Source organism: Typopeltis vanoorti, chromosome 23 (genome assembly GCF_054136105.1).
Source record: "Typopeltis vanoorti isolate ZY-2024b chromosome 23, IOZ_Tvanoo_1.0, whole genome shotgun sequence".
NCBI lineage: Eukaryota > Metazoa > Arthropoda > Arachnida > Uropygi > Thelyphonidae > Typopeltis > Typopeltis vanoorti.
In genome coordinates, this window is record NC_143571.1 from 49662999 (window position 1) to 49675031 (window position 12033).

The 12033-nt window shown below is 33.4% G+C and overlaps 1 protein-coding gene across 1 annotated transcript; it reads left to right on the forward strand.

The window, feature by feature from the left end:
• The first annotated feature begins 1674 nt into the window (after window positions 1-1674).
• LOC150093838 (ferric reductase 1-like) lies at window positions 1675-6249 on the forward strand. Its single transcript, XM_090412534.1, has 3 exons — window positions 1675-1879; window positions 5853-6063; window positions 6213-6249. Exons 1-3 carry the CDS (start codon window positions 1675-1677, stop codon window positions 6247-6249), a joined length of 453 nt encoding a protein of 150 aa, XP_090268660.1.
• The last annotated feature ends 5784 nt before the right edge of the window (window positions 6250-12033 follow it).

The following is a 12033-nucleotide window of genomic DNA, read 5'->3' on the forward strand; positions in this document are numbered from 1 at the left end:
GAAAAAACCAACCCTGTATGAGACCGGCTAAGTGAGCTATGGAGGCTCTATTAATTAGTTAAAATAATTAATTATCATGAAATAAAATTTTTATAACGATTCATTCATTATTGTATAGGCTAGGCTACCGCAAAGAAATCGTATCGATTGCACTAGGTACCATAAAGCAATCCTATAGCTGCTGCTGCTTCGTTATCAATGCATGAATCATTATCCTAGTAAATAAATATGAATTTCTTTTTTACGTTATCTTTTCATTTTTGATGTCAGTGTTAGTAATACGTACACCATCTAGAGTGTTTTGTATCATAGAGGAAAATATTGATGCAAGTACTGACAGATAGGCGATTCATCTTGTAAACAGACGATGTAAAATTACGGTATCGATAAATACAGTACATCACAGTACTGTAAATGTATGTTCACTTCCTTAGGTTTTTCTTGAATAACAATTTCTTTCCCATAGCTTTCTTTATTGTACGAATATAGTATGTAATACATACATACCATACAAAATATATATTAATCGACTGTTTTTGTTATCGGTCAACAGTAAGCTATTACTAGTTACGTTTTGGGGGGGAGTCAAAAGTTATACGTGGATTTTCGACTGCCCCCGGCGTCCCTAACCCCCCCCCCGCATTGTTTTCAAGGGTCAACTGTATTTTGCTTCGTAATGTCTTTAAATTTCATCGTAAAATTTTCAAACAGCTAGTGAAAAGGGTATTTGCATATAGTAACGCTTTTTTGGGAAGTATACAGGTCTTTGAGATTCCATTTAAGATTTAGGTTAGATCGGCTTGAATGACGACGGAATAGACCAAATCTATAAGGATACGATAACGCACCCGCTCATGGCTCAAAACTTGTTTAGTATTTATGTCCAGAAACGGAACACCACAGGTACATTAGAACAGCGTTCCTTCTGGCAGATATTGGATCCACCTAAAGTTTGTTTTTGAGGTAGAGAAAGAAAAAGTTCGACAAGGCCAGAGATTTGAAAATGTTTATGGAAAACTAAATGGAAATAAACGTTTAATATTTCGAGGAAGTGGTAATAATGACTCCAGCGATGGGCAAAGTGAGTTGCTGAAGAAGATTTGCATTGAGGAAAAAACAATTGCATACCCTTACTAATAGCGCGTTTTATTCTTCCTTTTAGTCCTCAGAAAGACCTCAACATGATGATGAAATTGGGACGTTACTCAGCGATGCTTTTTCTAAACGATGCTGGCCCATACAGACATGTAACGCATTTGGTCTGTCACGTCGACAAGCTGTCTCCAAACACAGAACTGCCATTGGACCGATGTCAGTGCAAATATGATGGAAACTGCAGCCTTGCTGGCATCTTTTGCACTGACTATCACGTCTTGCTCAAAATGCAGTTGGTCGTAACCTCAGGTGTGATATATATATACAGCGCGCGCGAACACACACACACACACACACACACACACACACACTGCACGATAAAAGATGGGAATATGTAACTAACCAATGATTTTTATACTTTAAAACCAGTTTCTCTTCCAAGAAGCTACTTTTGTACAAAGTGATCCCACGTGTTTTGTTGGCATGCATCCAACAACTATTTTTTTTATTTATTTGTTGCAATAACGTGATATGTTTTTCAGTATCTGTTAGGTTTCAATGACTCGACAGCTCGTCAGAATGGTTTTCACTATCGCTGCAGTAGCGTTCATTCTCGCCCTCATTGTTCCATATCCTGTAAAAAGCTGGCCAAGTGGCGCCCCCGCGAAAGTATGTGGTAGCATGAAGCCAAGTCACAGCGGTAATCAACCACGAGCTGCTCATCTCTCTCCGTATATCTTCACCCACACTAGCGATTCATACCGTCCAGGACAGAAGATAGTTGGTAAGTAGAAATAAACAATATAAATCTGACTAACGTGTTAATAGAATAATTTTAAAATTAAAAAGAATAATCTGCACTTCTTAAAAGTCAAAATTGTGAGAATAGATAAGGTGAACAGACAAAGAAAGATACAGACGGACGGAAAGCAAAAAATATAGCATCTTTGTTAAATCTTCAATGCCTATTCCAGGTGTTGAAAGACAAATTCTTATCAATAAAATGCAAGAGTTCCTTATGTAACTAACTTTTAAACATTTCGTCATTACGAAACTGCAGTTTCTTTTATTATATATAGCATTTAGACACCAAAGGAATAATCTCAACTGTTGGACTATTTGCTATAAGGAATAACGCAAAGTTTGTGTACATCGTTACATCCATAATCCACACATTACATAAATGATTTTAAATTCCCTAATTTTTTCCATCATTAATTAACACAAACCATCATTATAAAATGGAATGTAGAGATTGCCTAATTACCATTTGAGGCTCACTTTAAATCAAAACTTCCGTTTTAGGTCCTTGATTTAAAGGATGTAATGTTCTATTGTAGTTTCCTTGAGCCAACAGTTTAGAACCACTTCCTATGTGGAAGTGGTTCTAAACTAAAAGGACAATAACAATCAAAGTATAACTACGCAAGTTAACAGTCAAAATTCTATGTGTGTGTGTGTGGGGGGTGTATCATACGACTCCGGATTCAGTCTCTGATGAGATTCCCAACGTGTTCTGATCTGCAGAAAATGAACGAATGTGTTTCTTCATTAATGCTGGTTGGTTATCTCCGTATGGTCACAGTGAACTTGTTTTAAATAAGGAACTGTTTGAGGTAAAGGAATAAAAGCTTTATATCCTAATTAAGGTCTTTCAAACGAATATAAAGAAACTCGTAATGCACTTCCAGTGAGCTCATGTGATACAGGAATAAGTGCGCAAGTCATAAATCATCCAGATGGTTGGATCAGCAGCGTTGCCAGATTCTAATATAATGGAGTGTTTGCGGATCCCCTAGCTAAGAATGAAGAGCGTTCCACTTCAAGAGTGACTCAAACTAACCTAATAAATCTATTTATTGGTCGAAGATAAAATTTAAATGAAATAAAATGAAAGAGTAACCAAACACTATTTGAAATATTAACGCTAACTACTAACTCATACTTTGTTCTAGTCAACAGCCATGAATTATTATTATTATTATTATTATTATCATCACGTGACACCCTTCAAGGAATTCAAGGACTCATCGCAGGAGGGTACTCCATCCAACCTACTGTTTACACTACTTAATATTTCATCTACTCACCACTATCTACACTCACTACTCCACCTATTCAGTATTTACACACAACGCCCTCTATCTCCTACTAATAGAACTTCTTTTGTCTGTAAATTGCGTATTTACTTTTTCGAGGTTTGCATAAATTATGAAGATAAACACACAAACAAAACATTCAAGAGCTCACTAATGTACGTGTATGGTGTACTAGCAACTAAATTCCCAAATAAAATTACAGATTTTATCCAAGAAAAATGTAAAAAAAAAAAAAGTGAAAGAAGCTTTCCAGGGCATTATTTTAAATTTCCCGTCTACGCACAAGTTTTAAATATTGTTAGATAGATAACAGAGATAATCCAATAATCCATCCTGAAAATGCAGTATATATTAAGAAAGCCTAAATAAACATACTTTTCCTAAACCTCTAAATTCCGCTTAACGCACTAAACGAATCTTTCAGATTTCGATTTTTTTTTGGCATCAGAAGTATGTGACATGTTTCGCTAGTCTTATGCATTATCAATGAAGCAGAAACTTTTAAAATGTGTCGAGCCTTCCGCTGTCTGTGCTTTACGGTAATCAAAAACGACATTTTTCTACTGTCCTTAACAATACTCAACTACGTGTAATGCGGTGTCAATTTTTTGTACGAAAGGAAGTCCGAGTCTTTTAGCACTAAGTCCGAGTCTTTTAGCACTAGATGGCGCACTGAAATTCCTGCCAACAATTAACGATGTTTTTATTTAATAATGAAATTACAATCAGATTGCTAAAATGCATTTTGAGAGTCAAATATTGGCAGATATATACGAACAGTAAATAATATTTGTTTTATTTAGTACATTTATTGTCTTCCGCAATGATGATTACAAAATAAGATACTTTTTAGGTAAATTGCTATCAAAAAATATACGTAAGTAGGACGCCGATAATAGCTATATATACTTGAAAGTTGAAAAAAAAAAAAAAAAAAAAAAACTTCTTTGGATTTTTGTTATTTTTTATTTGTTACAAAATTATAGGTTTCTAGGTTGAATAAACTTTGGGTTTCCGGTTGGGCAATAGCGAGACAAATTTGTTCCTAATAACATCATATACAAGTTTTGCCTTAACAGGAATACCGTTGATTTTCATGTATTTTGGCACAATGATTACGATTGTAGTATTTTTTTTTTTTTTTTTTTACTTCTATCATTCATTATTATTCAGGAAACCACATTCATTGCTCGAAAATTATTCGTAGTATTATGTTTCGTATTCATCCATTAACCGATTAGTTCTTATTTAAAAATTTTTACTGATCTAATAATTATGTTTAGTTTGTTTTCTTAATTAAAATTGTATCTGTATTTCGGTGTTCATTCTTTTTTCCTTAAGTCAGTGTTTCCCAACGTGGGACGTACTCCCCACAGGTGGGGGGGGGGGGGGCAATTTGACTATTTTGGGTCAATTAGATAATGATGTTGCATTCGTCACCTCATCACCGATATACTCAAAAAACTCATCATTGTCGATGTTGCAACCCTGACTTTCCGAGAAAAAAAGCTGACATCACAAATGCAGTATCAAGAACTCTCAGAAAAGCAAAATGATGAGTCTGTTAGAACTTTATTCAACATAAAAGGAACAATGGCATGGCTTTCTGACGAGACAGAAACGAAATACCGAAATTCAACTAGTTTTGCAAAAAAAAAAATACTGTTAACCTTCCCGTCGACATATTTAGTTGAATGTGGATTTAGTGCAGTAAATGACTTGCTACTGGAAAAAAAGAAATCATCTGGATATCACAAACCATGGGGATTTGAGATTGAAAATGACTAAATTAATACCTGAGATAAAAACTCTTTTCAGCAGACATCAAGCTCAAGGATCGCATTAACTTGGATTTTATTTTCCCGATTTATGTTTTATAATATACAAGGTGTAATATAAAATTTATATTCATTGAAGAAAGTCAAATTAAAAACAGTTTTACCCATGTTTCTTTTTTATTTAAAGTACCTATTTATATTATACTTTTTCAGAACTTGGCTGACTATTATGCTGGGGGAGCATCAAAATCTTTGAGGCGTTGAGGAGGGGCATGATCCAAAAAACGTTGGGAAACACTGCCTTAAGTGATAAAGAAATTCTAAAATGAAATTTGAATGAGTTTATGAATTGATTAAATAGAACATAGCTCTATTTTGAACGTGACGTGAGGAGCCTTTATTTGGTCTCTTTCGACTAAAGGTGAGTTAGCCGGTCTCATACGATAGTAGGGTTTTTTTTCATCCGGAAACTCGGGGTTTTTGCTCCCCAGAACAGGCAAACCGGCCCGTGAACACACATGGATTACAGTCACGAATACGTCCCAGCCATATACCGGTCCTAAGCCCGGATAAAATTGGGGGTTGGGGAAAGTAATGATGAAGTATTCCTACAAAGTATTCCCCACGAGGAATATTTTGTAGGCAAGGCCTGCAAAGTTACCTACGTCGAAAACGACTGAAAGAGAAAAACCAGTCACCACCAGTAATATTTCTAATAAATTTTAATATACATTTCACTGTTTACGTTTATTAATTCTAAAAGTCTGTTTCATAAAATGATAGGAAAATATTTTACAGATAAGTATCATATTTGTGTATAGGACTTTTATTATTATTGTTTTAAATAATAACGAATACGAACTTTTACATTTCTATTCAGTCACAGTAGATGCCCCGAAAGTACCATTGAAGGGACTCATGATAAAAGCTGTTGATCCAAACAGCGGTGCGCCAGTAGGAAACTTTGAGAATGGAGTTGGTTTGAAAATAATTGACGAATGTTCTGCAGTAACCCATTCCGATAATCGTGGCAAAAAATCAGCAACTCTTGTATGGACCGCACCGCCATCTAGCGGCAAAGTTGCTTTCAAGTACGTATGCAATAACATAATTCTCAATAAATAATTTTATATTAGCAATAATTGCTTATAGTTATTATAATTATTATTGATAATATTGATTTATGTTAAATTAATTATGTTACATCACCGATTAATTTCTGATTTATTTCCATTTATAGCTGCTTTTATGTTTATCTTCTTGGTTCTCTTAATTGAAATACGGTATCTAAATAATAATAATATAATAATAATACGTGTGTGTGTGTGTGTGTGTGTGTGTGTGTGTGTGTGTGTGTGTGTGTGTGTGTGTGTGTGTGTGTGTGTGTGTGTGTGTGTGTGTGTGTGTGTGTGTGTGTGTGTGTGTGTGTGTGTGGTCCTAGAATGTTACTCCCTCCCCCCTCAAATCCTGCAAATTGCTTCTTTGTGATGGGTGACACTCGATCGAACACGCATAATTTCATGGAGATATCACAAGAATTGGATATTGGAATTGACTATAATTTAGTCATAGCATCATCTATATTGAAATTAGGACTTCCATCCACAAGAAAAATAAAGAGACAAAAGTTTAACGTTACGCATCTCAAATCGCATACATTTAAAGAACTGTTTAAAACAAATATTGCTTCCTCTAGCTCTTCCGAAATCCCCGAGAATATTCAACAATTCTATAGCTTTGGATTATCCAAGAAATACGAGAAGGGCAGAATAGGATCAATTTGGAACAATGAGAACAACAGCGAACAGACTAATTAAAAAGGCGACGAAGCTTTGTAACAAAAAGTGATTATCTGAAGAATGCAAACAAATTGACAATAGTCTTCGGAAGAACAACCATAAAAAAATAGCTTACCAAATAATTAAGAAATGATAGAAGCTTTTTGCTCATACGAGCTGGATTACTGAGGTTAAAGATGGGATAAATATTACTCATTCTGAAAAGATATTGAAACGCTGCTATATTCAAGAAGACCATTCAAATTAGAGAATGCATGTATTATACTTGAGAGAAAGAGCTATTTTAAGATCAAAAACTATAAAAACTGCAAGAATTGACAATATTCCATCATAACTGCTAAAAGGAAAGCGAGAATCTATTAAAAGTGTGCGTGACGAAATTTGCCATCAGGTGTGGACAGAGAAATCTGGTCAGTAGACTTCTCATAATTCTTATTCATATTCAAAAAAGGGCAATAATTTTAGCCTTATCAGCATCCAAGCAAGGATTTGATTTAGGCAAAACAGGAATATAGTAGCCTACCCTCGCAATCGTAAAAACAGAATAAAATATGATTCCATATTTGCTGATATTTCATTAAACTACAGAAAGCCTTTGGCTCTATTTAGCTAAATGCGCTCTGGAAAATTTTCGCAATTATGGAAAAGACAGGAAGCTAATACGATTGATTGTTCCTTATACACTTCTTCCGAAAGATAGTTGAAATTAAAGAGAACTATAGCACTCCCTTGCCAACTGAACGTAGAGTAAGACAGTGATGTAAGCTTTGCCATTCAATTTATTCTCTGGAGTAATAAACGTTATTCTCACATGAACCGGCATTTGCGACAAATGTCACATCACTTAGTGTGATGTTCGGGGACATGATAATTTCAGCCACCCAAAACGCCAATTTAAAATATCCTCCCCAGCGCTTTTGATTCTGTGAACATCACGGAATCAAAGCAATGGTGAGGAACTAATCAAAATTTGTCAAAAATAATTGATCGATTTAAAAATTCAGCAAATAATTATTTGAATCATTTGTAATAGAAATTTAAATGTCAGTTAATATTATGTTGACTAATAATATTGTTTATTAATTCATAATTTATTTCTTTATAGGGGAACTTTTGTTGAAGATTTCGCCAATTTCTTCCTTGATTTGGATTCCCGCTTGTATAGAAGCTAAAAAAAAAAATGAGTTTTTTTTTCGACATCATCAGTGCGCTCATGTATATATACAAAACACAGATATCGTCATAGAAAGAAACTGTTGCACACTCAAGACAAAATTATGAGCGTGATGGGACCAAATTGACTAATTTAAAAAAAATCCATTTATGTAATTGAAGGCCATTCATTCATTTATAATAACACACCAAATTGTTATGATATAAACAACAAGGAAAAGCAAGAATTTTCCCTAATCTCAGCATCAACCAAAATTGCTACCGTCCTTGAATTAGAAGGATTTATCTGATTGTGAGGCTTTTGTTTTCATGATGAGTATTTCAATGACGTACTTTTGTTATTTGGGATCGTTTGACGATCGCATATAGAGTCTGAATATTGTTTTTAGAAAGTAGAATATATTTGTAAACACTATTCAGTATTGAAAAGACCTCAGTAGGATTAACTCTTTTAAAAAATAATTTTTAGTAACGTCATTTTGTTAGGATGGCCTACTCCACATACATTTATATAAGGCTCTTCAGTTGTTTAAGGAAAGTTAGTAGATTATATGCAGGGATGGCAATACCGCTTTCTTAAAAAAAAAAAAAAAACGGGGGGGGGGTCTTATTCTACAAAACAGCGAAACTAAAGAACAGATACGATGAATATAGCACACAGAATCGACTTCCTATCAAGGTATTAATTAGATTTATATTAAACAAAGTTAAGGGAAGGCTGCGATGAAATTTTTAAAGAGAAGACAGAGTCGTATCACGTAATCTCGACGAGCGGCTGTTTTATCTATTTCTAGATATATGTATTCATTTAATTATCATGTGATCTATTTAGCGATCCAATCTCATCTATGTTGATTTTCTCTAAAACCAGAATATCCATCTTTAAAAAAGTAAATAAAGAAAGTAAAGAAAATAAAATATGAAGAAAGAAAAGAAAAGCTCCTATGGAAGCTAAAGTCAAGTTTCCCAATGAGTACTAGGGAACCCCCAAAGGTAAGGAATAAGGAACTCAACTGCTTGAATCGTCCTGTCTCGAAATGAATCATATAGTGTTTGGGCAGGCCAATCTGACAAAGTAGCCTTTAACTTAAAATCGATATACAGTAATCCCTCGATTAGTGCGTTTTCGATTAGTGCGTCATTTTTTTTCGATACCGAAATTCGATTAGTGGGCCTATATACATCTTAAAAATAAATATTACAGATTTTAAAAATTTCTATCTATACATTTTTATGGCTAACTTTTTAAAAAATCACTCACCAGAATGAAATAATTTAGTTACCGATTTAAAACATTTTACAAAGTTATTTTTAATGGTATACTACACTACTTCCATGTACACAGGGGGGTTCAAAAAGAACGTCCCGATTTGAAAATTGTATATTTCTGCAACCACGAACCACAAATGAATGCGACTTGTACCATTTGAACGGCCTTGGCCCAGAGTTTGATATGACGACCTAGATGTGACTACTAGCGCCCAAATAGCCGCTACGTTTAGTTTATGAGAAGATGGCGTCTAGTCAACAGATGGCGTTTTGTATTCTCGAATTTAGCAAGACTGAGTCCGTGATTACGGTGCAGTGTGCGTGATGTATACTACGTGTACTATGTTCCAAATTTTTACCGCTAAAATTTATGTCGTTTGCTATATAGTACGCCCACAGATTCGAGACCCTTCGACATTTCTGCGCATGTCACAAAAAGAAGAATCCATTCCGATAATAGGGTAATAATTCAATCTTCTGGGATGAGTTGTTTATTATTACACGTCGGGAAATTAACTTCTCTTTTATGATCATTGTAGTTTTTAGAGTAGTAACTATTTTGCTTGTATAACAGTTGGGAAATTTTATCTATAAAGCACGTGATTTCGCGTGTTGACGACCAATTCGTACGTCCTTCATTTCTTTCTCCCCTTCAATAATAACGTCCAAGAGTTAAGTAAATCTCATTCTGAAGAATGGAGTGATTCCGACCTGCTAAATTTAGATGCACAGCGGGAAGATCCCGAAGACTATGAAGAAAATTTAACCACTGATAGTCAGCCAAAAGAGTTTTCACAGAAACAATTTGAAAATATTTTTCGTACAATCGAAGTTTTAAGCAGCAATGCTTCGAGGCTGACCCTGATGAAGAGAGAAGCAGTAAAATTTGCAGAAGAGTAGAAGAGCCAACAGGGCCATACCGTCGGTTATATGAAAAAAAGAAACAAAATGCCCGCCAAACTACGTTAGCTCAATTCTTTGTTAAGAAGTAGAATAATAAATTTATATTCTGAATATGTTTTATTGTCTTTCAGCTTGGTTTTCCTATAACTAGGCCCTGAGACATACCTTAATTCTTTTATAAAAAAATTAAGGTTCAAAAAAAAAATTTGAGGAACGAATTATATTTTTTCCCATAGGTTATTATATTCGATTAGTGCGTTATCGATTAATGCGCCTGTTTTAAAGAACGCATTAGGCGCACTAATCGAGGGATTTCTGTGTGTATACACACACCCACACACACACACACACACACACACACACATATATATATATATATATATTACCCTCTAAATGTTCTAACACAATAAAGAAATTACGCATTATATAATATAATATCATAAAACTTACGTAATTTAAATATGCCTTAAATGAATCTTAACAATTTATTTGAAATAAATAAAAATAATGAAATAAACTTAAAATAAATAAAAAAGGCATTCTTGAGAAAAATCAAGCTGTTAATACGAGAATTTCTAAAAACAAAAACAATCTTAAAAATCATATCAGCACAATAAACATACTCGTAGTACTCTAATTATTCAAAGTAACCTGATAGCAATCCAAATATATACTGAATATTATAAATAACTCAGTAGTAAGTTTTATAATATAACTTAAAAAGGATGAATAAACAGGAATTCTAAATTTAAATGAAATCAATTAAGTCAGTCCTCATAAGCCATAAAATTATTTACATAATTTTAAATAATAAGTCTGGAAATTTCAGTGTTTGTGTATAGATGTGTTTAATAAATGTTATATATTTCAAATAAGTATTCGACATTTGTTTTACTTTACAAAGACGTTGTCAGAAATAAAACTAACAGAAATCTCATGTTTGTAAAACCAATAAAAGGTTTTTATGCAGTTCCTTCTTTATATGAGAAAGTAAAAAATGAAAACTCTTGTTGTAACTGTATTTATTCTTATTAGGTTACAGCCGTAGATATACATCATATCAACTGGAAGCACTATGCAGCTGTAGATTTAAAAGTGTGAAAATATCTGATTTCGTTAGAATGATATTTATTTAAATAACAATCTTAGACTCTCTGTAAGTTATGTAACAGTTCACAGATATCTACACATCAAATAACTAACTTCAATTAAGAGCTTTGTTTGCACATTTTCAAGCAATAATAAAACACAAATGGCATTGCTTACTGAACACATTGACATCCTTGGAACGACATAAAAGTTACAAACAAGTTTTAGACATCTTTATTGAAATAAATGCAGATTTAACGATATTACAGACATGCGCAGTTTGATATCATTTTTGAAGTTCTATAGTAATTATTAAGATGACACAACAATAAAGTGAATAGAGCTTTTTTTATTTGAAAAATAATGATGACGACGTACAATTTTTTTCCCAATATTAGGAGAATGAATTAATGCATTCTGGTAAATGTTTCAACTGTTTATCCGAGATTTTTTCTGTTCTTTCTGGGTTATAGTATGTTAAAATACTCGTAATTTCATAGGAGTTATCTACATGCTAATGGATTCAATACGATTTTACAATGATTCCATATCAAGTCTGAAAATCTAAACTACGTGCGGTAACTATTTGAGAAAAATGACCTAACACGGTAATCTTGAAAATTTTGCTCAAAGGGGAATGACATAATGGTTCTTGAATATTTAGTGACAATGATCACCAAAATATTTTAATACCACACGAACTTTTCAATTAATATAGATTGTTCACTAGATTCCCTGGTTGTTAAATTAACACAATAAACAGATTCTCTGCAAAAAGAAAGTTGTTATTTTTTTCTTTTTGTGATATAAAAAAAAATGGCCATGAAG

What these genes read in the sequence shown, in the direction of transcription:
- LOC150093838 (XM_090412534.1), top strand. Translation starts at nt 1,675, where the DNA reads ATGGTTTTCACTATCGCTGCAGTAGCGTTCATTCTCGCCCTCATTGTT. An exon ending in TCCAGGACAGAAGATAGTTG is followed by an intron (nt 1,880 to 5,852) that starts GTAAGTAGAAAT and finishes ATTTCTATTCAG; the next exon opens with TCACAGTAGATGCCCCGAAA. An exon ending in AGCGGCAAAGTTGCTTTCAA is followed by an intron (nt 6,064 to 6,212) that starts GTACGTATGCAA and finishes TTCCATTTATAG; the next exon opens with CTGCTTTTATGTTTATCTTC.